Below are 25,432 nucleotides of genomic sequence, written 5' to 3' on the forward strand. Positions count from 1 at the left end.
AATTGAGGCAAAATGCACAAAAAGCTTGAAGTTTAGTGCAAAAAGGGTGGTTCCCGTGGGTCTTCAGGAGCTCTTGAAGAGTTTTGAAGAAAATGGGGGAAGATGGGGTGAAGTTGGCTTCACCCCTCCCCCTTTTATGTTTTTTCATCAGACCATGCTCGCCTAGGCGAGCTGGCCACTCGCCCAGGCGAGCTAAATTTATTTATTTATTTATTTATTTTTTTGCAAAGCTTTGTTATTCATTGTTATTATATATATTTTTCTCTTAAGCCCTATAATTACATACAAAATTAGGCGAATTCAGGATATAATTCAAGAAAACGAACAAGTATGAAACATGAAATTAAAGAGCAAAGTTAGAGATACTAGGCTGCCTCCTAGGAGCGCTTCTTTAACATCTTTAGCCGGATGCAGGATGATGATCGATTGATCACGGGGCTAGCACCTGTTTGTAATTGCCCCTAAGCTTGGACAAAGGAAGTGTCATCATGCCAAAAACATGAAACAATACTACAAGATGCTTGTATTACCTTTCACTTTCCCCTAGTGCTTACTCAAAACGGTGTGGTGTTGACCATCACCCAAAATGACTCTTCGTTCATTTTCTGATTTGCAGGGTCCTTTGATGATAAGATGCAGATGCATGCATGTTTATGATTGAATGTTAAATGTAATAATTAAACAGGTGTTATCATGTTCAATTTTACTTAAACGCTTATGGCACCCCCGTTGAACGAGCCGAATGGCTCCGAAATTAGTGAGTAAGATCGAAAGTGTATGTTCTTAAAGATAATCAAAAAGTAAAGGACACAACACTAGAGGTAGAGATGCGAATCATTAATCCATATTTATTAATGTTGCGATTATGGTTTACAAAAAAATTTAAGACTTTGGAGATTCAAGTGAGTCCTTGAGGATGGCCAGATGTTGAGCCTTTTTATTGCCCCAGGCATTATGCGTAATACCACTTGACGATATTGAAGTTCACAGGCGAAGGCAGCTCTTCGTCATCCATGTTTGTAAGCAACAATGCTCCTCCCGAAAAAGCCTTCTTCACAACAAATGACCCTTCGTAGTTTGGAGCCCATTTCCCTCTGTGGTCTTTTTGAGCCTACGACACTTTCTTTAGAACAAGATCCCCCTCGCTGAACTTGCACGGGCGCACCCTTTTGTCAAAAGCATTATTTACTCTGCTTTGATATAGTAGCCTATGGCTCATGGCAGCCAATCTCTTACCCTCGATAAGATTCAATTGATCAAAGCGTGCTTGGGCCCATTCTGATTCTTCCAACCCCGACTCTGCTAGAATTCTCAAAGAGGGAACCTCCACCTCAAACGAGAGCACAACCTCCATCCCGTACACCAAAGAGAAAGGGGTTGCCTTAGTAGATGTGTGCACAGAAGTTCGATAACCATGTAATTCAAAGGGGAGCATCTCGTGCCAATCCTTGTATGACACGGTCATCTTCTGAACTATCTTGATATTTTTATTAGTAGCCTCAACTGCCCCATTCATCTTAGGCCTATAAGGCGTGGAATTATGGTGTTGGATTTTGAAATCCTCACACATTTCCTTCATCATCTTATTGTTCAGATTAGTGGCATTATCAGTGATGATTTTTCTGGGCAACCCATATCGGAAAATTATCTCCTTTTTGATGAATCTAATCACCACATTCCTAGTCACACTAGCGTATGAAGTTGCTTTGACCTATTTGGTGAAGTAGTCAATGGCGACTAAGATGAAGCGATGTCCGTTTGAAGCCTTAGGCTTGATGGCTTCGATCACGTCTATGCCCCACATAGAGAATGGCCAAGGTGCTGCCAAGATGTTCAAAGGTATGGGTGGAGCATTAACATTATCAGTGAAGGCCTGGTAGTTATGGCATTTCCACACATGGATGCAACAATCGTTCTCCATAGTGAGCCAATAATACCCCGCTTTCAGAATTTTTCGGGCCATGGCATGTCCATTGGCATGCGTTCCAAAGGATCCCTCATGCACCTCTAGCAGCATTTGCCCAGCCTCTCTGGCATCCACACATCGAAGCAGTACCATGTCATGGTTCCTCTTGTATAAGATATTCCCACTCAGGAAGAAACTGGCCGCCAACCTTCACAACGTCCTCTTGTCATTGTCAGAGGCCTCAAGCGGGTATTCCTTGTCTTCGATGTATCATTTGATATCAAAGTACCAAGGCTTACCATCCTTCTCTTCTTCTATTAAACAGCAATGTGTAGGCTTACCACGACATCTAAATTCGATGTACGGAAAATCTTCGAGCGAGCTTAGTTGAAACATGGATGCTACAGTGGCAAAGGCGTCAGTCATCTGATTTTCCTCTCTAGGAATATGATGAAAAGATATGTCATCAAAGAATCCTATTAACTTCCTGATGTAAGCCTGGTAAGGCACTAATTTATGGTCCTTGGTCTCCCATTCACCCTTCAACTAGTGAATTACCAATGTCGAGTCCCCGTATACCTTGAGCAACTTGACCTTGAAGTCAATCGCCGCTTGGATCCCAAGGGCACACACCTCATACTCAGCTATGTTGTTTATGCATTCGAAACCCAACCTAGACATGAAAGGTATATATTGTTCGTCCGGGGAAACCAATACTGCCCCAACTCCATGGCCTAGTGCATTAGATGCATCATCAAACCACACGATCCATTTGTTCTTGTCTTCATCCTTCACTTCCTCCTCAAACAAGGTCATGATGTCCTCATCAGGGAATTCTGGATGCATAGGCTGATAGTCATTGATGGGCTATTGAGCTAGGTAATCTGCCAAGGCACTCCCTTTTATCGTCTTCTGAGTGACATAAACAACATCAAACTTTGACAACAGAACCTACCATCGAGCTATCCATCCAGTGAGAATGGGGTTTTCAAAGGTGTACTTGACGGGATCCATTTTGGATACCAACCAAGTAGTGTAATTCAGCATGTACTGCCTCAAACAGTGAGCTGCCCACACTAAAGCACAACATGCCCTTTCTAGCAAAGAGTAGTTCATTTCGCATGCCGTGAACTTCTTGCTCAAGTAATAGACAGCCTGTTCCCTTCTTTCGGACTCGTCATGCTGCCCCAGCACACACCCATTGACTCATCTAACACAGTCATGTATAGGATAAGGGGTCTTCCGGGCACCGTTGGCATGAGCACACGAGGATTCATGAGACACCATTTAATCCGTTTGAATGCCACTTGACAATCATCGTCCCATTAGATAGACTGGTTCTTACGTAATAGCTTGAAAAGAGGCTCACAAGTGGCGGCCAGCTGTGATATGAACCTTGCTATGTAGTTCAATCTCCCTAGGAAACCTCTGACCTGGGTATAGGACCCAATAACTCACTATGTGTGCAAAGGTGTAAGCGCCATGTGTGCATAGAACAAACAAATATTTCTAAAATATGCATGTAATAGGTAGACAACCACACCAAACACAAAAGAACAAGAAAATAGTCATATGAACATAAGAACATAAAAGAAAAAAGGGGAAACAAGATAAAGAAAGGTCACGATAAATATTGCACACAAATTAAATGGCTTAACTCTCTAACAAATGTCCCCAGTGGAGTCGCCAACTGTCGCAACCTACCATTCGACGGGAGGGCGAGGCGAGATAAAAGGTGCGTCTTCCCAAAAAGGAGAACGCACAGGAGTCGCCACCAACGTTTATTTGAGGAAAACGTTAGAAAAACCAAAAAGGGGTCTGCGAATTTCAAAGATAAGGGTTCATGAGTTCTTTACACAAGGGAAAGGTATTAGCACCCCACGCGTCCGTCACAAAGGACGACAACCTTTAATCGAGTGTGCAAGAATGTGACTTCAATATTATTTATTTTCCTTTTTATGTTTCTTAATTTTTTGGGGTCGACAAAGGTGTTGCCCTTGCTCCTACGTATCCTCAGGTGCAATGAGGAATTCAGACCTACATAGTTCTTAAAAGCGAGAAAGTTGTATGTTGAGTTGATTTTAAACTTTTGAAAGGTTCTTTTTAACCAAAAAAAATAAAAGAGACCGTTAAGGCGTTGGACCTTGAATGAATTCAAGCGACTTTTTATGGATAAAAATTCAATTATGTGCTGATTTCACCTTGGTTTTACTTATTAACTTTCAATCCCTTTAAAGAATGATTTGTGACGTAAATGATCGGTCAAAATTCACTTTACAAAAAGAAAAGATATTACTGATGGTAGAAGAATGAGATGAAGATGTGCAAAGCAATAAAGAGAACCCCAAAGGGTGCATAGATCGTATCCAAATCCTTAAAACAAATACTAACCGGATGACAAACGAAGAACACTGAACGAAGAATGATGTAGAAGTCGATTATGGTCACAATTCGGTAGCACCTCGGCCTCTTTTTTCTCTTCTTTCTTCTCATTCTCTTTGATTTTCACTAAAATATCTCAATGTTTGAAAGTTGAACCCTTTCTTCAGCCCCCCTCACGCCTATTTATAGGAAATGAGGGGGTTTAGTGGATTTGCAGCTCGCCCAGGCGAGTTGTTGCTTCAACCTGAAGTAACCATGCTTGCCCAGGCAAGCTCAGCTTGCCCAGGCAAGCTGGTTACTTCACTCCTAAGCTATTTGGGGGCCCAGGCGAGCCAGGGTTCAGAAAAAGGCTTAAAATGACCCTTTTGTCGTCCCTTTTGGGTATTTTCCACATTCTTTACCAAAACGTTGAATGATCTTTCCTCTTGTGCGGCAACTGGTGTCGAACAACTCAATTCGGCTAGCGAGAATCAAAATGTTAGCGAATGATAGTCCTCGAATGAAATTAGGATCTGACACCCTAACATATTCTTCATCAGAGTTGTGGGTGCAAGCATCATCCTCATACAAGGGGTGAGAGGGGCTCTTAAAAGAAATCCTTATATCTCTATGAGTGGAATCCCTTTGTTACATTAAAGGGGATTCTTTTGATGATCAAGCTCTACAATTGTCACTGGTTGCTGGATAGAGGATTTATCCTTTTGTGTATCTGCCAAAGGAACAGAAGTTGAGTTTTTTTGGACATTAAGGCTTTTATATGTAGCCTTTAGACTTGTAGATGAAATCACCTTGGATGTTTTCTATAAAGACAAATATCACAAGAAAAGGGGTTGAATTGTAAATTTTACTAAATTTACGCTACTAGAAAATAGGCTTTTAACATTGATTATTAAGGACTTTCAATATTGGTTATTAATCGATGTTTAAACTACCGATGTTCAAAGTATCAAAGTTAACATCGGTTTTTGAAAACAGATGTATAATATGAAATAACCAAAAAATGTAAAATATGTATAAACCAACATTAATTTTTAGAAAAGCCGATGTTATTTTTTGGTGAATTGCAGGAATTAGAAAAATAAAAAATAAACAACCACAACAAAACAAACAAATAAATAAAAAGCAACTATTCAAATAAGGGAAAGCTTTCATAACAAAAATCCATACATACAAAATTAGAACCAATTCAATATATTCAACCTTTTAAACATAATTTCAATCACCAAGTTCCATGTCACAAAGTGTTGTAACAGGATATAAAAAGGGTCAGTGTCAATGACAATATTATCCATACATACAACATCAGAACCAAAATCAACCAAAATGTTTCTCTCTTTCTATTTCACGCATATTGACATATACATGGTGCTCACCACCTAGCTCAACCAAAATCCAAGTAAACTCAAAGTAAAAAAATTAGAAATGTATAAATATGTTCAAAACGTAGTGAGAAAAAGAGAGAGAAATTGTGAGAAAAAAAGAGAACGTACCAATGAGAGAAAGAGAAAGGGAGTAAGGGACGCGAAAGCAATTGCGCAACGCGAGAGTGGAATGTGGCGAGCATGCAACGATGCAATGAGCAACATGGTCCTGGCACGATGGGCACGCAGTGCCGCGAGGAGTTGAGTGATAGTGAGAGAGCGAAAGTGAGAATCACAGAGGAAGAACGAGAGTTGTAGCGCCACGAGAAGGAGAGTGAGAGAATGCGAGAACGATATGAGTGAGCAAGACAAAAAAGGGTTTGGGCACCAGAACCCTTCTTCTATAAAAAAACCCAACAACATCGGTTTTTTTAAAAGACTGATGTTAACATTGTCACACTGACACCGGTTTTTGAAAAAACAATGTTTGCATTGTCACGTTAACATCGGTTTTTTTAAAAAAAATGATGTTAATAGGTTCATGTTATTTACAAATATGACACTTCATTTTTGTAAACATCGATTTTACAAAAAACCAATGTTAACATAGCAATGTTAAAACTATTTTTTCTAGTAGTGTTAAAACCTTTTTCTAAAACCAAAAAGTTATCATTTGATGAAGTGAGACTTAAGAAAATTTTGTTAGGATTTTATTTCACGATAGATTCAACTATAAGTCAAGTGTAACCCAATCATGATGTAGTAACTGAACTATCGTCCAAGTTGTCTACCAAAGGAATAAAGAAGAGATTTCATGTAATTATTTAACTAAGAACTAGGTTTTTGTATTTTAGTTTTGTGATTGTCACAAAATAAATAACATAAAATAAATTGCAATAAAAAATAAATGACAATAAAATAAGTAAGTAAAGATAGAAATACTAGACTTTGATGGTGACGTCCATCTTGATGAATGAATGTCTAGGTTTATACTTGGAATTTGCTCGATCCACTGCAACTTCACAATTCTCTACTTATCTCTTTTGTTCATCCCCAATTCACTAATGTATTCTACTTAACTCCTACATAATCGTAGATTCTAAACTACTTTCCCGATACCTAATCTTTTGACATACCGACATAAACAATCAACATTAACGGTCGAGAATTAGCAAGGTTTTAACCAAGATTATTCTATCCCTAGAAATAATCCTACTTAAGTATTTGATTCATGTTCGGGTTTCAACAAGGCTCGCCAAAGTGCAAGTCAATTCCTAAATTCATATATAGGATGGCCAATAAAATAAAAGCATTAAGTATGTAAACAAATAAAGAACTCAAGATGAAGTATTGAATTGATAGAATTAAAGCGAAACAAGGTTCATCTTTTCCTCCACTAGGTGGAAGGAATTACACTCATAAAAATAATACAATGAAACATAGAGTGTCCAATGGTATAATGGAGGCGTCTAAAAGGTGGAAGTCTAAAATATAATTCTAAGAACTGTTCGGGATTTCTACACACTGTTACAATGAATGTCTAACCTCCGATTTATAGAATTTGTAGTTAGGTTTAATTAAGGAGATATTCACAAAAAATTACAAACAAATAATTTCTCTAATTAATTTAAGTAATTATCTTCTTCTTTAGCTGATTTATCCTTGAAAAATTTCTTGCTCTTGATTTTCCTAGCTTTTATCTTCAATTTTTATTTGCAAAATTTTTTGCTAATTTTGGGCCTCTAGACCTTTGGCACTTAAGCGGGATATTTTTGCTAAAAAACTATTTAAAAAATTCATTACAAATAACTAAAACATAAAATTCTACCTAAGAAAAAGTAAAAACTTAATTTAAAGCTAATTTGATTCAAAACAAGACCTAAAGTTAACTAAAATGCCAAATAAGCATCACCAAATGCATAAGAAAATTCAGTAAATTTGATGTTTATAAAAAGCAAACAATAAATTTTTGCAGGATAGATCAGACAATAGTTTTAGATCTTCGTAAAACAAACAATTTTTTTCAAAAACAAAGATTAAATTCAAACCCTAGGTTAGTTCAAATAACAAAAAAGAGAATAAAAAAAAAGACATAAAGGATTTATATTGGCTCGTCTTAACCACCAAAACTACGTCTAGTTCTCGGCAAATCACCAAGTTCCACTAACTTTAATAAGTTACAAGTTATTATCACTATCACTTCTTGATCCTTAACTCGAGCTTTTAAACCAAATTTGTTACAACTAGTATTCTTTAATCTACTAAGTCATTGTTGGCTCTAACACAGATAAGAAGATTTGTTGATTTGTTTGTACAATTAAAAACACTTGATAACTGCGAAATCAGAGTTAATTTGATAGTCAATTTGCACTAATCATAATTGCAATTTCTTCAGTTTACTACTATTTTTAATGAAATAATGAAGAATTTAACATCTTGGCAATTTTTGATATGCAGAAGTCAAAAGAAGAAGATTTCAAGTGCTTTAGAGGAAAATTGATGCAAAAACTAGAAGAAAAAACCTTGAAGAAAAGTTGGAAGAATTCAACATCTCGCTTAGTGTTCAATCTAGGCTTAGCACGCACTTTCGCTTAGCAGGCAAGTTCAGGCTTAGCACGAAGAAGGCTCACGAAGAAGCTCAAAGGCACGCTTAGCGCAAAAATCCACGCTAAGCGTGAAGTCAGTGTGAAAAGTAAGCTATCTTGGGCCTATAAATGGAGTAAGAAGCAGAAGGAAAAGACACGCCAAGTCTCAGAACTATCCAAAGCCTGAGTCTATCCCTTAGGGGAAACCCCCATTCTTTAGTTATTCCTCCCTTTCTTTCTTTTAGTCATCCAGCCTTTTCTTCCACTCCTATTAGCCCCTGAATTGTAAAGCCTCTTATGGCCATGAGAGGCTAAACCCCCATCTGTTGGGAGCCTAGCAGCCAACACCTTTGTAATGTAACTGCTTTTATTATCTATTGAATGGAATTTCTATTTCTATTGCTTCTTTTATGCTCTTCATCTTTATTGTATGGTTTGATCATTCATGCATTAGTTTTAGGGATTATACATTGGGAAATGATAATTTCTAAAGAACTGGAAAGGGCATCTAAACAATTTATTGCTAGGAATAGAGTGACTTTGTTTTGTCACTGCATACATCTTCATGCTTAATCCGATTTACTATTCAATCTTTGCAAAGGGATTTGGGAAAGATAATAGATAAATTAGACTCTTCATTATGAGGGATCAGGGTTTAGTGTCTTAGTAGATGTAGGTGGAAATTAGAAAAGCATTTAATAGAGAAAAAAAATTAATATTGCATCAAGGGTAATTAGGCATGCTAGGCCCCAACATATTTACATTTTGAAGTTATCTTTTGCATTAATCTTGTTTATTTTATTACTCTTGTCTTTTAAATTCAATTTCTTTCTTTCTTCCCATCTTTATCACAATTCCTTATCTATTCTTTACAAATTGAGTATTCATCAACGCAAGTACAAACAAAGTCTCTGTGGATTCAACACTCAGTTTTTCGTTTTAAACTCTACTACTTGTACAAATTTGTACACTTGCCAACGAGTTAAAAACATTCTATCGTCTTACAAACGAATAAACAATTTAACACTTAATCTTTTCTCTCAAGATGGACAAAGTGTTTTGAGAGATTTTCTAAACTTTACAAGAATTTACACAAAAAACTTTTAACACCAAAAAGGAAATATTGAGCGCTTCAAAATCGTGCATCATGTCTTCAAAGCTTCTAGTATATATAGGCCTTCTTCAATCAAGTATCCATTGTCTCTAAATAGATATATTTCCTCTCTTAAGCTTGCATTTGATAAATATGGTTGTTGAGGCATTAAATGCACACACTTCTTCATGCTAAGAAACCTTTCTTTGTCATTGGCATGTTGAACACTATTGTAGGAAACCACTTCCTTTTTTGTCAAACTCAATATGTTGTAGAACTCTTCTTTTGATGGCGATTGAGTAATTTCAGAGCTTGACTTCATTTATTCTTCATAAGATTCGATAGATCTTAGGAGAATGCCTCTGTAAAATAGATCTCGGGCATAGAATATTAAATGAAGTCAAACCATTTTTAATATTGTATCAGATCATGATTCTATTTTGCTATCGTCTGAAACATCAAATGTAGACTTTGCGACATGTTCTGATAGCGCATAAGACACAAATTTTAACCTTTGTATTTGTTTACATCTAATCAAAATAATTGAGAGTCTTAATTTGTCTTAAGACATAAATGTCTTTTGACTTAATATTTTTCCTCCAAGATGAGATTGTAACACTATTATTTTGCATTGAGGAAGAGTGTGACCCAACGATTTGAAGAAATCACAAAAATAGGGTAACTTCTCATACTCAACCCTCACGAAAAAAGAAAAATCATCCCTCTCAACCAAGATGCTCAAATGTAGAGGTTTAGAAAGGTCTATGTCAATCAAGATGTAGGCATAATGACCAAATGACTTATTCCTAGTGGTTGCGTCCAAGTTAGTAGGCATACCATTACTAGAAACAATTCCACATAGAAGCTTTAGGCTCCAAGATTCTTGTGGCAATTCAGAGAATCTCACTCATCATTGAGCATGGGTTTGCCTCACCTTTTTAGGGTAAAATTAGGAATCAACTGCACCGAACACAGAAGGCCATGTTGAAAATTCCACACACTTACTGTCCAAACACTACTACAAATATTGCCTTTTACATCACCTGTGCTACGACGGTTATTTAGATAACCGATTTAAATAGTGACGCGGTGGCATTTTTGCAATTATTTTGAAAAAAATTACATTTTACGACATACATTCTAAGGCGGTTATTAAAAACCGCCTTAGAATGTTATATTATATAAAATTTACGCCGGGTTTTAGTGTAAAACCGTCGTAGTTGGGTTAAAAAAAAAAACAAAGCCCGTTAAAACCTAGGTAATGACGCGGTGGCATTCTAAGGCCTTCCCCTCTTCGTTACTGAACCCTAGCCCCTCTCCCTCCCTTTCCCTCAGATTTCTCACTTCCTTTTCTCCTTTCCATTTCTCACCTTCTCCCTCTCTCTTCATCTCTTCTCTACCCCTTTTTTGGTTTTCCTTACTCTTACGAATCAAAACCCGCAACTTTGGACGTCGTTGGAGGGCTTTCGTCGCTACCCACCATAACTTACGAGGTAAGTACTCTAAATTTCTCATTTCAGGAATTTGAAGCCTGTGCTTTGGCTAAGTTTTTTTTTTTTACCTTTACTCACATTTTTTTACCTCTTCCTTTGTTGATGTTGATTGCGATTGGGTTAAAAATATTGGGTGAGGTCTACATCATAGCTATGTTGCTAGATTTTTGTTGGTATGAAATTAATTGAGCGAAACTAATTGGATGTATATTTGCTGAGTTTTTACAATAATCAATCCATGTTAACACCCGCTTTCCCATTTTGATATTGCTCATTTGAGAAAATCAAATGATTTCAGAAAAAAAATACTTTTCGTTAGGAAAATCACAAACAAACATTTATTCTTTTGCTTTTTCTGAATATTGCTCCCATAGCAGTGATGACTCTTGTCAAACCGTGAGAGAAGAGAAGATTTTCATAAAAAGTCTCATGTTGGTGACCTTCTTTCCCCTCATTCTTCTTTTCTCTCTTCTTCTACACTGTTTCAGGGGTGACCACTGGTAGCAAGGTGTATTAGGTCCAATTCATAGTACCTGAAAGCACACTTTACTCAAAGTGGGAGGAGGTGTTAGTAGGAAACAACACGTCTGGATCCACAGGTTTGCCATATTTACGCTCCTTACAAAAATTATACAGTTATAAGCATTATGATATAGAATTTAGGTGGGAAAGAGAAAGACAGAAAGAAAGAGGGGAAGAGAGAAGGAAACAGAATAGAGAGGATGGTTAATAGTTTGGTTCAAGAGTTAAAACTGAACTGAACTCAACTGAATTAAAACATGGTTATTAAGAACCAAAGTGAACCATTTATTTTTCATTCTGAACAGAACTGAACTATTGCAAGTTCAGTGAATTGGTTCTTTATTAAAAAAACTGAACAGAACTGATACATGTTTAAGAATTTTTTATTTTTTTTGCTAAACTGATCTCTGCTGCAAATTTTCTGTTGACGGCATTGCTGAAGGTTCCTGCAACACATTCCAATTTGGGTTCTGCAACTATTTTCTGTTATTTTGTCATCTCCCATCTTGGCTTTAAATTATTTGCATCAAACCCCACCATAAATTATTATTCAAGTATCAATTTCGGTTATTTAATGTTTAAGTCTAAGTAATAAATTGCCAAGAGCTTCTATGATGAAATTTATGAAAGATTCACAGATCTTATTAAGAGCCACCATAAATTATATAGTGTTGTTGGTAACAGGCACTGCTTAATTGAAAGCTAAGCTTCTATTATTAACAGTTTAGTTCTAGTGCACTGAACTATGTTTAATAGCAGTTTGATTAATAAAACTTAAAACAGTTTAGGTTTAGTTTTTTATAAAATAATTCAGTTTTTAATAGTTTAATTCATTTTGGTATTAAAGTAGTTCACAGATCAAAATAATTTTTTGGACACCCCTAAATACTTTCCATTTGATAATGGCATAATATATGGGAGAATTTACATAACTCATGAATGATACTTACTAGGCCTACTGCAATGTCAAGGTGATACTTGCGTCCTGTAGTGTGCACTGCTCCACCACGACTAGAAGTCCGGTTAATTTTATTTTGAGCAGACTGATCCTTGAACTTCTTATCAGTCACCCAATATATTAAAAGATCAACCCACGCCTGTTCACCTATCCAATGAGGTCTCTTCCTCTTATCCCTAGCTTTGGTGAGCATATCAGAAAGGCGTTTTTTAACTTTTGTTTCATACACTTTTTTAATTTGCCACTCATCCTGAGCTGTCCAAGTAACTCTTGTCTGCAAAAGTAAAGAAAATGTTTGTCAATTACATCACAAGATAAAAGCAAATATATAAATAAATACATAAGAAGTAACATATATAGTCACCTTAAACTCCGTCCACCATCTGACCTGCACATCCTCAGGGACAGCCTCATAATGATGGTAGGGGCCCTCAAAATGTGACCTAATTGCAAGGCCAAGTGCCTTAACAGCATGACGATTAGGGGTCCAACTGTAAAACATTCAAGTTCTGAACACCACCAAACCTAATAATAATGTTCCCATTCTTTTAAATTTAATAATAACATATAAAAATGTATATATGTACTAGTAATATCCGTGTGTGGTAAGGATGGATAATCATCTTAATAAAGTAAAGACCACAATATATATACTTGTACTGCTAAAACACTTTGTTTAACAGCTAAGCATGTGTGCGCACTTAAACGAAATTTTAAAAAACTAAAGGGCGAAAAATTGGATCATATGTGATTTCTTGTGTTTAACATTTTCTTCTTTTGTAGATGTGTAATTTGTTCTTTTTTGGGTGTCTTTTCAACATAGATTAGGATCAACGTTTTGCTATTGTTCGGGGACACTTGAGAGTATTTAAATTGAACCATTATTCTTTCGGACCTAATTGTTTAATACGATACAAATGTGATGTGGCGTGTCTTCTAGAAATCCATTTCTTAATGAGATCAAACTTTGACACTCGCCCAATTAACTTTGCACTTTCATAAAATTTAAAAGTTATGATATTATTTTTCAGATCAATCAGGCTTTTAGAAGATTGTGAATTCATCATCAGCTCAGTTCTAACGTGACTGGTAAGTCAATTCACAGAAAAACCCACTTAGCATGAAGCTTAATTGAGCCAATAATAGTTAACTTGCTTTTAGATTATTAATGGGTGAGAGTAGATGTGATTCAAATTGTTAATTGTATGATATATGATATATGATATGATTGTATCTAAATAGACGAAGTTCTTGTTGCTTAAATAATTTGGCCAGAGATTTTTTTTCTTTTAAAGAGAATAACAAGATTTTATTAGAAAGGGCTAGTAGGGAAGTTGATCTTAAGCCGTGTAAAGGAAACAAGAATGCTAAAAAACCAAACCATAAAAGGTCAAATTGTACAATGTCATAGACCTTTATCCTGTTTCATCTTCCCATAATATTTGGAATGGTATAGAATATAAAAGTTTTTCTAACTAGCGGGACAAATCCAACTTTCTCAGAAGATGGACAGAGTCTATACCATGGATTTTAAATCACTGAACAGTGTAGGAATGAATGACTGCTAGTCTCTGAGTAGGGAAAAGAAAAAACAAGAAAGTAGACAGAACCTTTGTGTGAGTCATGACTTGGTTTGTACATGTGCTACAAATCATATGTGATTAGTTATGTCAAGTGTTGTCCAAACTCTAAATGATGACTTGACCTTTGTGTGAGTGATGTATAATGGATAAGCAAAGGTGTCTGGCAATTAGAAACATGCCTCTTTCTAGAGATTCAATAAGAATTTTGAAGAATAATTTACGTGAATTGACACTACAATAATACAAATAGTAGCATGTCTATGATCTCAAGGTATGGGTTCTTTGCCAACAACAGCTATTCCTTTTAATCAAACTTGTCTGCTTTTATGTGTGATGTTTGGTCTTCATTCTTTTATGCTTAATAGGAACCAACTTTATTATTTGAGACATGCATTTATCAAACTTTTGTAGTATATAGAAAATCTATTATGTTATTAGCTTTACACACTTTCTTTCCAGTTATATAATTATCAAGTTCATAAAAATGTTAAGGAATTATTTTAAAAATATTTTGAGTCTTTATTTTGCATTGGCTAATGTAATTATCCCACAGGAAAAGGGCCGGCCACTTCCAAAATTTGGTGAATAGGATGTCAATCATCCAACCTCAGCTGAGGGTTTCACAGTGATTTTTAATAAGGCCAGGGATGAGAAAAAGACAGGTGGCAACCCAGATTCACCAGGAAAGACTGCCACTGATCCTCATAGCAAACCTGTAGTAGAGCCTGACAAAACTCAAACTGTAAGATGTTCTTGATGAATTCTCTCTCTACTTACCTGACAAACACACCACTGTTTTTATTTTTAATCTGAATACAACATATTTTGGTCCATCTGAACAGGAATTTTAACCATGCAAAAATGCTGATTGTGTTGTGACATGTGTGTCACGTCATGTATGCCTGTGTTCTTTGCATGAGTTGAGAAACTATTGGATGTGACATTTTCAGTAACTTGAGAAAATATGGTAGAACAAGAATACTAGCTTTGGCCTACTAAATTCAAGATGTATTAAAACTCTAATTTATAGTTTGTAAATTATAACCTTTGCTGAGTTTTCTTCCCCCTCTTTGTTAACAATACAAAGCCTTGGCATACTAAATCCATGATGTATTGAAACCATGATTTATAGTTTGTAAATTATAAACTCCTCTGGGTTTTGTTCCCCCTCCTCATTTTGGTATCAATCTCTGCCGACCTACTAAATTCATTCACAGTATTCACTCTTGGTTGAAATATATTTTTTCCTTATTAAGCTGTGATTAAGATCTTGTTAAAAGCATTAAAATGTCCAAAACAAAAAAGGAAAAGATGGCCTTAATTCAATATATCTTGAAGCAACAAGGCATGAAAACAATAGAAACATTGGTTCATCCTTCATACATAAAAGATAAAATATATAATAAAAAATAATTTAAAATATCAAATATTTTATTCATATGTCATTATATAACTAATAATAAAATATTTACATGTCTTAACTAAAATAATTAGTATAAATATTTTTAATTAGATATATTTTTCAACAATAAATATAAGTTATACAATGATTTTATACATATGTGAACTTTACTTAAAAAATGCTATTTTCTAATTGCTCTTGTCTTTAGTCAACTAGGCCTCTACCCTTTAGAATCAACCCATTGTTTCCGTTGATCTAAAAGCTAGCCAGCTAGGCAGCCAAAAATGGAGCAATCATAAATAATGGAAAACAAATGAACAAAAGATATAATAATTTTCAAAGACAATAACAACACAAATGAGCCTCATGTCACTCATGAATGCCCTTACGTACAGGGAATTTAATTACTTGACTTTTGTACATAATTGACATTGTTATACACCTACAAAATCGGGCCTTGGTTAATGGATGTTGTACTGATTGAAGTAATATTTTTGTGTAATTCAAGCTCTAATTCAATGTAATTAAATTAGTGGGCACATAGAAACTCTGGAATGGTATTATTATCATGTGAAAGAAGCTTGTTGCCCTCAACATGTTAAAGAATACATGAGTATGCTTTTCCCTGTTCTGGTCAAGTTAAGATGTTAGGCAAAACTTAATTTGTTTCCATTTGACTAAATATTTAAATTATCCTTATTTCACTTAAAATAAACCTCTTTACTGGTTGTACTATTTTATAAACCTCAAACATGATGCATTGTTATTTGAGTATGATTGATCCAGCTGATAGTTTCCCCCATTGATGGTACAGATTATATGTCGTCATTACAACATTTGTGTTAGTGTTTTCCCTGTAACTGCATCCCCGCACTCGTTGTCATTGACACTGAGCATCTTTCGAGGTATGTCTCTATTTTTAAAAAGTGGTATGATTGTAACATGTCGTTGTTCAAATATCGATATTGTTTCATGTTACTAGTTAGTTGCATTATGAGTGAACCTTAGTTCCCCGTTCGAGATTCGATACATCGATTAATACGGATAGTTTGAATTAATCGATGTATTGATTCTTGAATTGTCCGTTTGGACAGTTTGGGATGACATATTTTTATAGTTGAATCATACGTAGAGGTAAATTATCTTTTGAATGATTTGAATAAATTTTGGTATACTGCATTTGACATTGTTCTTCGGGTGCATATTTGATCGCGGTGATTGTTCACACATTCATCGCTTTCATCTTGTGTACTTGAAGACCAATGCGAAATGCTGCCGAAATTTCATCAAATCACTCGAAAGAGATTTTACTTGTACGTTTGATTCAACTATAAAAAATGTCTTCCTGAATGGGGTAGGGCCACACCTTCAATGCAAAAAAGTGAGTTTAGCATGCATCACAGATAACTTATTCATTGTCATGAATAGCAAATACGAAACATGGATCGAAGTTGGATGAAAGCAAAACGCATCAGTGATGAGTATAAGAACGGGGTGGAACAATTTCTACTGTTTACGCAACTTAATGCTGAAAGTTTGAGGGGCAATTATTTTTGCCCATGTGTTAAATGTCTTAATGGTAGACGACAGTCAGTTGATGAAATCCGATCACATCTGATATGTTACGGCATCATTCCAAATTACACAAAATGGATATGGCATGGGGAATCGGCCGACATTCCAACTGTTTCTCAGTCTCAGGCGGTTCACGAAGACAGCGGAGAGCGTATAGAGGAAATGATCCGTGATCTTGGACAAGAGACTTTTGAGCAAGCGCATGCACCTCTGTATGATACAATAGAACGTGATTCCAACACGCCATTGTATCAGGGGTGCACATCTTTCACGCGGTTGTCAGCTGTGTTAGCTTTGGTAAACTTGAAGGCAAGATTTGGGTGGAGTGATAAAAGCTTCACTGAATTGCTGGTCTTATTGAAGAACATGCTTCCTGAACAAAACACTTTGCCGAAAAATCACTACGAGGCCAAAAAGATTTTGTGTCCAGTGGGAATGGAGTACAAGAAGATCCATGCATGCCCTAATGATTGCATATTGTATAGAAATGAGTATGCTGAACTACGGCAATGCCCCACGTGTGGGGTATCACGATACAAAGTGCAACACGATGAATTAACTGATGATGCAGGAACCAAAAATTGTCGTCCTGCCAAGGTGTGCTGGTATCTTCCAATAATACCAAGGTTTAAGCGATTGTTTGCTAATGCACATGATGCAAAAAACCTTTCATGGCATTCGGATGACCGAAAATCTGATGGATTACTGCGACATCCTGCCGATTCGCCACAGTGGAAGACAATTGATCGTTTGTATCCAGAGTTTGGGGATGAGCCAAGGAACCTAAGGCTTGCTCTTGCTTCTGATGGAATGAATCCTTATGGTAGCTTAAGTAGCAACCACAGTTCCTGGCCTGTTTTACTGATGATTTACAACCTTCCCCCATGGTTGTGCATTTTGCGTAAATACATTATCCTGTGTATGATGATCGCGGGTCCAAGGCAGCCAGGGAATGATATTGATGTGTATCTTACACCATTAATCGAAGACTTGAAACAATTGTGGGAAGAAGGGGTAGATGTGTGGGATGCAAATGTGCAGCAGACGTTCAGGTTACGCACAATGGTGTTTTGTACTATTAATGATTTTCCAGCATATGGAAATTTAAGTGGATACAGTGTGAAAGGGCATCATGCATGTCCTATCTGTGAGAAAAACACAAGCTTCATCCAACTCAAGCATGGAAAGAAGACAGTATATACCAGACACCGAAGATTTCTAAAAGCTTTTCACCCTTATCGACGATTGAAAAAAGCTTTTAATGGAAGTCAGGAGAATGAAGGCCCCCCAGAAGCATTAACTGGAAACCAAGTTCATGATCGTGTAAAGGACATTGTAACCGTGTTTGGCAAGTCCCAGAAGAAGACATCATCTCCCAACAACATGTGGAAGAAACGCTCAATATTCTTTGATCTTCCATACTGGTCTGATCTATATGTGCGTCATTGTCTAGATGTTATGCATGTGGAGAAAAATGTATGTGATAGTTTAATTGGTACTCTTCTTAACATTAAAGGGAAGACAAAGGATGGTTTGAAATGTCGTCAAGACTTGGTTGACATGGGAATACGAGAGCAGTTGCATCCCATATCACAAGGTCGACGAACATATTTACCCCCAGCATGCCACACACTGTCAACAGCAGAGAAGAAAAGCTTTTGTCAATGTCTGCGGAATGTCAAAGTTCCACAAGGATACTCTTCAAATATCAAGAGCCTTGTCGCCCTCAATGATCTTAAGTTGGTTGGCTTGAAGTCTCATGATTGCCATGTCTTAATGCAACAATTATTGCCTGTTGCGATTCGCGGCATCTTGCCTGACAAAGTTAGAGTTGCCATAACCCGTTTGTGCTTTCTTTTTAATGCCATATGTAGTAAAGTCATTAATCCTCATCAATTGGATGACTTGGAGAATGAGGCTGCCATTGTCATTTGTCAGTTAGAGATGTATTTCCCACCATCATTTTTTGACATCATGGTTCACCTCATTGTTCATCTTGTGAGGGAAATTCGGTTGTGTGGTCCGGTTTTTTTGCGGTGGATGTATCCAATTGAACGCTACATGAAAGTGTTGAAGGGATATACCAAAAATCAATACCGACCAGAAGCTTCCATTGTAGAAAGGTATGTTGCTGAAGAAGCTATTGAGTTTTGTTCACAATACATGGAAACAGTTGAAGCTGTGGGGGTACCGAAAATTCGTCATGACCGGACACGAGGAGGTCAAGGGACACGAGGCTTCAATGTTGTTACCATGAGTCGACAAGATGTGTCACAGGCGCATTTGTATATCTTGAATAACACACAGGAGGTCGTTCCATACATACAAACTCACAAACAATATCTGACATCTATTAACCCAAAATTGAACATGATGAAATTGTTACAAGAGCATAATAGAACTTTCATGAACTGGTTTAAAGAAACAATAATGACTGATGACAATGCTTCCAAAACATTAAGATTGTTGGCTATTGGTCCGAATCTAAATGTCCCTACTTGGCAGGGGTATGACATAAACAATTATTCGTTCTATACAAAGTCACAAGATGATAAAAGTAGTGTGCAGAATAGTGGGGTGCTTGTGGAGGCTCATTCTGAGCACTTTTCTAGAGCATCTGATAACAACCCAATTGAAGCCTCAATGCCTTATTTCGGAGTTATTGAACAAATCTGGGAGCTTGATTATAATCAATTTAGAGTGCCAGTATTTAAATGTAACTGGGTTAATGGAAATACCGGTGTTCATAGAGATGAAATGGGATTCACTTTAGTAGACCTTAACAAGGTAGGTTACAAGGAGGAACCATTCATAATGGCAGAACAAGCTAGACAAGTGTTTTACATCCAAGATCCAAATAATCGTACATTATCAGTGGTTCTACAAGGAAGGCCAATTGGTGTTAGGGAACAAATTCATGATGCATCCCTTGACATTTGTGAGACTCCTCATTTTTGCACAAAAATGCCTTCAATATGTGAACAAGCAGAGGTGGATGACGTACATGCGATTCGTAATGATCATGCTGAAGGTTTATGGGAGAACATTGCTCCTTAACCGCCTTGTATCAATGTAATGTTACAATATTATTTTATTTGTTATTGACTTATATGTAACGTTCATATTTATTTTGTGCCGCATACATGCTATTTTTAATCCTACCAAATTAATCTAAATTTGTTTCATTTGGACAGCGTCATGGTGACACCGCCAAGGTCCCCTCCGCAGTCAGATGGTAATTCGGAGCCACAACCTAAGAAGACACGACAAAGCACACGTCTTAGAAGGTTGACTTTAAGAAGTTTAGATCAGCCTAGACCAATAGTTAATGTGGATCCTGCAACTGGAAGAGCATCAGGCCCAGAGAAGCAAAAGTTCCACAGTTTTTTAGGGGTTGTAGCTCGAGAAAAGATCTCCATTGTCCACAGCAATTGGAAAAATGTGCCAGAAACTCTTAAGGACATGGTATGGGGGGACATTTTGGTAAGTCACATTAACAATTTGATGTATTCAAACATTGAGTTTATTTTCAAAAAAATGTTTACATGCACTAAAATTGACATGATGAATATGTAATGCAGGCTAAATTTGATATCCCAGAAGCTGAAAAGGCCAAGAAAAAAGTAATGTCCACGGTGGGCACTAGATGGAGGCAATTTAAGTCTTCGCTAACCACTAAATTTGTCTATGCTGACACACAAGCCGGACAGGAAGAAAATCCTTCAGCAAAATATGGTATGGATAAACAAACTTGGGACGAATTTGTTGCAAGTCGCAAGACCCCGGATTGGCAGGTAACATGTTTGTTCAATTTAGTTTAAATTTCTTTAGAAATGTACATTTTTAACAATTAAATAAATGCAAATAATATATTGTCAATGACAGGAAATTCGGAAAAAGGCAAAGGAGAGTCAAAAATACAATGACTGCCCCCACGTACTGTCTCGTGGGGGTTATGACTTGCTTGAGAAAAAAATGTTAGATGAGAAAACAAAGCAAAGACAACAGCAGGCACTTTTGACTGAGAATCCATTGTCTGATCTGGAGGAGCCGCCATCTCCCATTAAAAGGCACGTGAAGTGGAAAATGGCTAGAACCAAACGATATGGCCAGATGACATCAAAGGCAGCAAAAGAAATTTCAGATAGAATTGTGAGTTGCAGCATGATTATAATCAATTTGGAACTAATTTTTGTTTGCTTTATAATTACTACCTCATTAACTCTTTCAATATGTTGTGCTTGTTTTAGGACTCGTTAGAAGAGCAGACGACACAGGGTAGTTTTGTTCCCCATGGTCGGGATGACATCTTGAATACGGCCATTGGCAAACCGGAACATCCAGGTCGAGTTCGTGCAGCGGGATCTGGTATGACCCTTACTCAATTTTATGGTAGGGCAACACGTACGTCGAGTAGTTCCTCAGCAACACTAATGCAACAACAGTGGGCTGACATTATTGGAAACATAAAGGAACAAGTAAGGAATGAATATGAAGAACAACACAAGAGGAGTCTGGAGGAATTTAAGAAGGAGTTGTCCAGTCAGATCTTCATTCAATTGAGTCAGATGGGATCACAATACTCTCCCCTTATTGAGGTGGATTTACAGGCATTGGCTGCACGTCTTAGCACTAAAGGAAGTAATGTAGAAACTGCTGATGTTGACCCATCAGGCGACAAAAATGTGAGCTTAAAACCCACTATGGGGTTATACGTGCAACGACAAAATACTACAGTGTTGGTGGCCTTGGGGAAAATATGTGAGGGTGGATCAGCCATTCACAATGTCACTTATGCTGATGATGTTGTGAGGGTGAGTGTTGACAAAGTTATAGAAGGTGATGCCGAAGTGCCCTTCCCGACATCAGAGATTCAATATGTCAAGCAGGCTCTTCAAACATTCATTGCATGGCCAACAAATCTTGTGAAAAAAGTGTCACATGAGGTAAATTTGGTGTAATTATATTTGCTGCATGACATGTTTACATGAATATATGTTAGTTTATGAAATTATGTAAATTGTTGTTTTCATTACACAATTAGGAGTCCGATACTAGTCCAAAGAAACTTCCTGAAACAGATGAAAGAGGGACGAATGATTTTGACCATGATCCGTTGCGTCAACTGATTAAGAGCCTATATTTCATGTACGACACACCTGTTGAGTTGAAGTGGGATGGCAGCAAATTTGGGCTTTCAAATGTTGATGCTTCATTCTTCTTGACATTCTCTGATGTAAATGAAATAGTAGCTGGATACAAATGTTTGAACATATCTATACTACAGTTATGGATGTTGTAAGTAAATTTAATATGATTCATTGATAAGTAGTATTTTGTATGCTATGCATCAGTATCAATTTTTATGTATAATTTATCAAAGCAGGTTTTTGGATGAGTGGAGCTCTACTTTGGGTCATGCTTCCGTGTATGGATTCCTTGAGCCACAATCGATACACAATGCAAAGGATCGACGTGCTGAATGTGAGCATTACTTACAAGCATGGCTCAAGGAATCGCAACGAGAGGTGTACCTAGGAGCTTACTTAAATCAGTAAGTACTATTAATTCAAATGGTTATAAATAATGTTGAAGTTCTACGTACCTAATACTTGTTTCTTGTAGGGGCCATTGGCAACTGGTAGTACTGTGTCCTGCGACCAATGTTGTTGCATGGTTTTGTTCGTTACGTAAGAAGCCTGATACTCATATCAAAACTGCAATTAACAAGTAAAGTTTTGTATTGTCCCTCATATCATGCAGTGTAATATTTTGTGTCAACCATTTGTTATCGTCGTATAGATGTTGATCATGCTATTATTATAAGCAGTGCAATGAAGTCAGCAAACACAACCGCGGATGGTACAAATAATCCAGCAACTCCTAAGTGGGTTGAAGTCAAGGTTAGTGATGCAATTAATCATTATTTTCCAGTATTGATCTTCAAATGATAACCTCAATACAATTGTTAGATCGAATTATTATTTATATTGAATGTAGAGCCATGTACAAAGCGGAGGGTATGAGTGTGGCTACTACGTGATGCATTGGATGTGGAACATCGTCGGTGGGGGTTTAAAGAATGATTGGAGCATGGTATGTTCGGTTTAACATCTTCAAATTACTATTTTAGTAGTATTTTCATTCATTTTACATCTTCATTAAATACACCCTTTGTATTCTTCATATTTTGTAGTGGTTTCTTGATGGAACGGCGTTAGACAACGAAACAATTACAACGATTCGCCAGAAATGGGCAGCATATTTTCTTAAAGTTCAAAGCATTCAATGTACAAAGTCTTAGTTGACATAGGAAATCTTTTGGTTATTGTGAACATTACTGAGACAAATGTCACTATATTGGCTTGTATTTATTTGGAAATATATTTATGAAACTTTGTGTTTTGTTGTCTCTACCGCTTACATTTTTGCTATACCGCTTATTCTTTTTTTTAATAAGACAGCAGACATAAAATTCACAAACTTCTAACTGTTGTACATACTTATTCTTTTATAACTATAAAGAAGCAATGCTTCTTATTGGCAATGAGATTTCTTTGCCTCTATCAGATTTAGAGTGAATGATGGGGAGGACAACTACACAACTCTTCCAAGAATAGACCCTTCTGTGAGCCAAAGGATCCCGACACAACATGGTAATTTTACATTTTTTATTTATTTGTGAATGAGTTTAATTTTTCCTTGTTGAGGCTTTTGCTTTGTAGGCAGAATAGCTGGCCCTAGGCAAATCATATGATACATCAACTCCAGTGTCTAGAAATGCAACCATATATTGCAGCACTGAAATTTTGTCACTTGACTGGGAATGTAAATCAGACCGCTTGGTATGTGAATTGATTTATCATGGTGATTGAGTTTATTCAGTTGTAATGATTATGAGATGAGATTATGAATTAAATTATTAAGTTGTTCCTCTTGATAAAAAGCTTCTTATAGGTACATCCGATGGGTGCATTAAGGCATGGAATGTGGATGCAAAGAGAGTTGTCTGTGACCTCAACACAACCGAAGCATTTCCAAGGTATTTCCTAATTATATATTGGCCTAATATTCGCAGAAACATATTTAAACCTTGTATATTTTCCAGGTTTCTGTGTATTGCCTTTTTAACTCTCCTACTTGTGGTTTTACAGTGTATTGGACATAAAGTGCAGTCCTGTGGAACCTATTTTTGTGTCTGCAGCAGCATCTGGAGGGTATTTGTTAAATTTCTAAATATTGAATTCTTTGTTGAACTAGTAATTTAATTTATTGATTTGATCCTCTGTTGTAACTTTTAATAAAATGTTAGTCTTATTATGATATGTATGTTTTGCTGTTTTGATTTCGGACATAAGGATGAACTATGGAATATGAGGACCTTACTTTCTTTGTAGGGCTGGTTCTAACTATATTGACAACCTGGGTTTTGCTTCACTTACTGTGTGGAACATGAAGACATGGAAAGCCATGGTATGTTCTTCTTTGTATAAAATGTTTTATGTTTATGTTGTTTATGGCTATTTTTAATTTTGGATTTCATAAAGACAGTCCTTCCTCTTGGAGAAGATCCACCAGCAATTACTTCTCTATGCTTTAATCACAATGGAAAGATTTTGGCAGCTTCTGTCGTTGATGGAATGATTCACATGTTTGGTATCCTTAATTTTGTTCATTTGATTGTTTCCTTGGTTTGATATACTTAGTGATTAATATGTGAAGTAAAATATAATGTAATTTTGTTGCTGTTAAACATATTTCCAATATAATTTGATTTGATTGTCATATTTCCATATTTCTATTGTTATTTGATTTCTTTCTAATTTCTCTTAATTCTTTAGTTTCTAATTATTTATCAATAATATCCATCACACTTAAATCCCCACAATTTCAACAATTGGTTGCATTTATTAAGTTATATCTTCCCTTGCTGGAGTTGCCAATTTGCTGGGATTTCTTGTTCAGTGAAATAAAATGGTGCATTTCTTTTAAAGATAAATGTATTTAGAATGTTCTAGCAGTGGCCACATGATTTGACAATCATGTCATCCTTAACTAGTCGAAGACATGTCTGCTGGTCTACAAATCACTGGCTGGCCTGCACATGATTCTTCCATCAGTTCAATTCTGTTTGGACCAGATGAGACTAGCATTTTTAGCCTGGGCTCTGATGGGAAGGCAAGTATTATAAATTTAATGTTATTCCAGCTTGTGAAATGGGTTGTACATTTATATTAATTTATTCTTTGTTGTCAGATTTTTGAGTGGAGTTTGCAAAATCAAGGTCAAATCCTGTGGTCGAGAGACTCTAGTAGGTATATTTCTAGTTTGACACCTTACACTTAGATGTACACTGTTTCTTTTTTCTTTTGTGCGGCTCAAAATAGTTTTTATTAGCCAAATGCAGGAAAATTTGATGCATGAAATAGAGGATTGTCATATCAGACTCAAGAAGTAAACAGACTTCATTATTTATGAATAAATTATAGAAATAATCTGGTTTTTTTAGGCAGTAAACGGAGCTTTATCTGTTGTTTGAGCAGTTCTGTGACTACTTCCATGCAACATCAAG

At 36.4% G+C, this 25,432-nt stretch overlaps 4 protein-coding genes across 4 annotated transcripts; 3 read left to right on the top strand and 1 right to left on the bottom strand.

Moving 5' to 3' along the window:
• Positions 1-11,737: 11,737 nt before the first annotated feature.
• On the bottom strand, positions 11,738-12,802 carry LOC121173969 (uncharacterized). Its single transcript, XM_041011841.1, has 3 exons — positions 12,665-12,802; positions 12,293-12,574; positions 11,738-11,788 (listed from the first exon to the last, which is right to left on the bottom strand). The coding sequence occupies exons 1-3, from the start codon at positions 12,800-12,802 to the stop codon at positions 11,738-11,740; spliced, it is 471 nt and encodes a 156-aa protein (XP_040867775.1).
• Positions 12,803-16,725: 3,923 nt separating this feature from the next.
• LOC100813392 (uncharacterized) lies at positions 16,726-19,917 on the top strand. The gene is made up of 2 exons (XM_026126899.1): positions 16,726-18,301; positions 18,377-19,917. Exons 1-2 carry the CDS (start codon positions 16,726-16,728, stop codon positions 19,915-19,917), a joined length of 3,117 nt encoding a protein of 1,038 aa, XP_025982684.1.
• A 141-nt stretch (positions 19,918-20,058) lies between these two features.
• On the top strand, positions 20,059-23,264 carry LOC121173970 (uncharacterized). Its single transcript, XM_041011843.1, has 10 exons — positions 20,059-20,343; positions 20,442-20,654; positions 20,746-21,012; positions 21,111-21,806; positions 21,905-22,158; positions 22,247-22,414; positions 22,486-22,590; positions 22,691-22,763; positions 22,861-22,956; positions 23,057-23,264. Exons 1-10 carry the CDS (start codon positions 20,059-20,061, stop codon positions 23,162-23,164), a joined length of 2,265 nt encoding a protein of 754 aa, XP_040867777.1. The 3' UTR covers positions 23,165-23,264.
• On the top strand, positions 23,210-25,284 carry LOC121173971 (WD repeat-containing protein 91 homolog). Its single transcript, XM_041011844.1, has 8 exons — positions 23,210-23,227; positions 23,595-23,705; positions 23,808-23,902; positions 24,015-24,077; positions 24,258-24,333; positions 24,408-24,516; positions 24,926-25,038; positions 25,117-25,284. Exons 1-8 carry the CDS (start codon positions 23,210-23,212, stop codon positions 25,204-25,206), a joined length of 675 nt encoding a protein of 224 aa, XP_040867778.1. The 3' UTR covers positions 25,207-25,284.
• Positions 25,285-25,432: the final 148 nt, after the last annotated feature.

This window comes from Glycine max, chromosome 18 (genome assembly GCF_000004515.6).
Source record: "Glycine max cultivar Williams 82 chromosome 18, Glycine_max_v4.0, whole genome shotgun sequence".
NCBI lineage: Eukaryota > Viridiplantae > Streptophyta > Magnoliopsida > Fabales > Fabaceae > Glycine > Glycine max.